Genomic DNA, 1,145 nt, shown 5'->3' with positions numbered 1-1,145 from the left:
GGGTTGGGCTGACCAAATTCGTTATGTGCTAATAATTATGGGATGATAACAAATTCTACTTTTTCAAGAACGTTCTGTTGGAGATCCCCGAACCAAGCGTACTGAAGCCCAAAACGATGCCAATGTGTCTGGCCTTAGCCTATTTACTGTAAACCCAACCTCCAATCTGAAAGGATAGATGATTCTATCAGTTTGACTCTCCTTGCAATACTGTAAGATGAATTACGAGGCATGGCCACGGAATTTAATATGTATTTCCAATCGTTCCCAGCAAAATGAGGGAAAAAATCGCATGAAGTGCCTTTTTCATGAACACAACGTCGGATCGAGCCGAATCTCGAAACCATGAACACTCATAACCTCACAATTGCGAGTTTGATAGCCTAATTCCGGGTGCCCACTACGGCTGGATCAGGCCGATCGCCCGACTCGGTCGCCTGAAACTGAAAACAAATACGTTTGTTTTTTTAGGCAACCGAGTTGTGCGATCGGCCCAATCGGTCGATCCATCCGTAGTGGGCACCCCGTATAACCACTAGACCACCGACGCCAAGACACATGATTATCGCCATTACTTTAGCGTCAGCTTTAATCTCCTGCCCGCGTAGGAATTCGCAGACAAGGTGTCAGTGGCCAACTTGACCTTGAACATGTATAAAGGTCAGATCACAGTTCTTCTGGGGCACAACGGGGCGGGGAAGACCACCACCATGTCTATGTTAACAGGTAGGTGAACGGAGGAGGGGTGGGGGTGGGGTGGAGAGATAATATATCATTAATTTTTTTAGTTGTCCATAATTATTATTATTGTTATTCTTGTTTATGTTTTGTTTCTGTTGGTGGGGGAGGGGGTAGGCTTTTTCTTTCGGGTTTTTTAAACTGCCGTTGCTGTTTTTTGCTTTAACTGCTTTTCGAAACCATGCTTTAAGAGAAAAAAAATCTTGTAAAAATTGATGCAATTGGTTGCAATTACCCTGGTTTGCTTTGCTCCTTCTTCCCCGACAAATTTAATATCTATCGTCTATATCTCTCCTCCTTCTTTTCCTTGAATGTTGCTCTCTGTAGATACTTCTAATCTTCGTCACATACTATTAGTAATAATAATAATAATAATAAATAAATTTATAACGCAACAGAATCCACAA

The 1,145-nt window shown here is 42.2% G+C and overlaps 1 protein-coding gene across 1 annotated transcript in view; it reads left to right on the top strand.

Annotated features, from left to right (window-relative positions):
- LOC101863131 (ATP-binding cassette sub-family A member 3) overlaps positions 1-1,145 on the top strand; it is a gene marked incomplete in the record, with an annotated part of 33,739 nt that overhangs the window by 11,211 nt on the left and 21,383 nt on the right. Inside the window, 1 exon segment of the mRNA XM_013087787.1 lies at positions 609-726. Coding sequence (XP_012943241.1) covers positions 609-726 — 118 coding nt within the window.

Source organism: Aplysia californica, unplaced genomic scaffold (genome assembly GCF_000002075.1).
Source record: "Aplysia californica isolate F4 #8 unplaced genomic scaffold, AplCal3.0 scaffold00638, whole genome shotgun sequence".
NCBI classification, from domain to species: domain Eukaryota; kingdom Metazoa; phylum Mollusca; class Gastropoda; order Aplysiida; family Aplysiidae; genus Aplysia; species Aplysia californica.
This window is presented reverse-complemented; position numbering and strand designations above follow the sequence as displayed.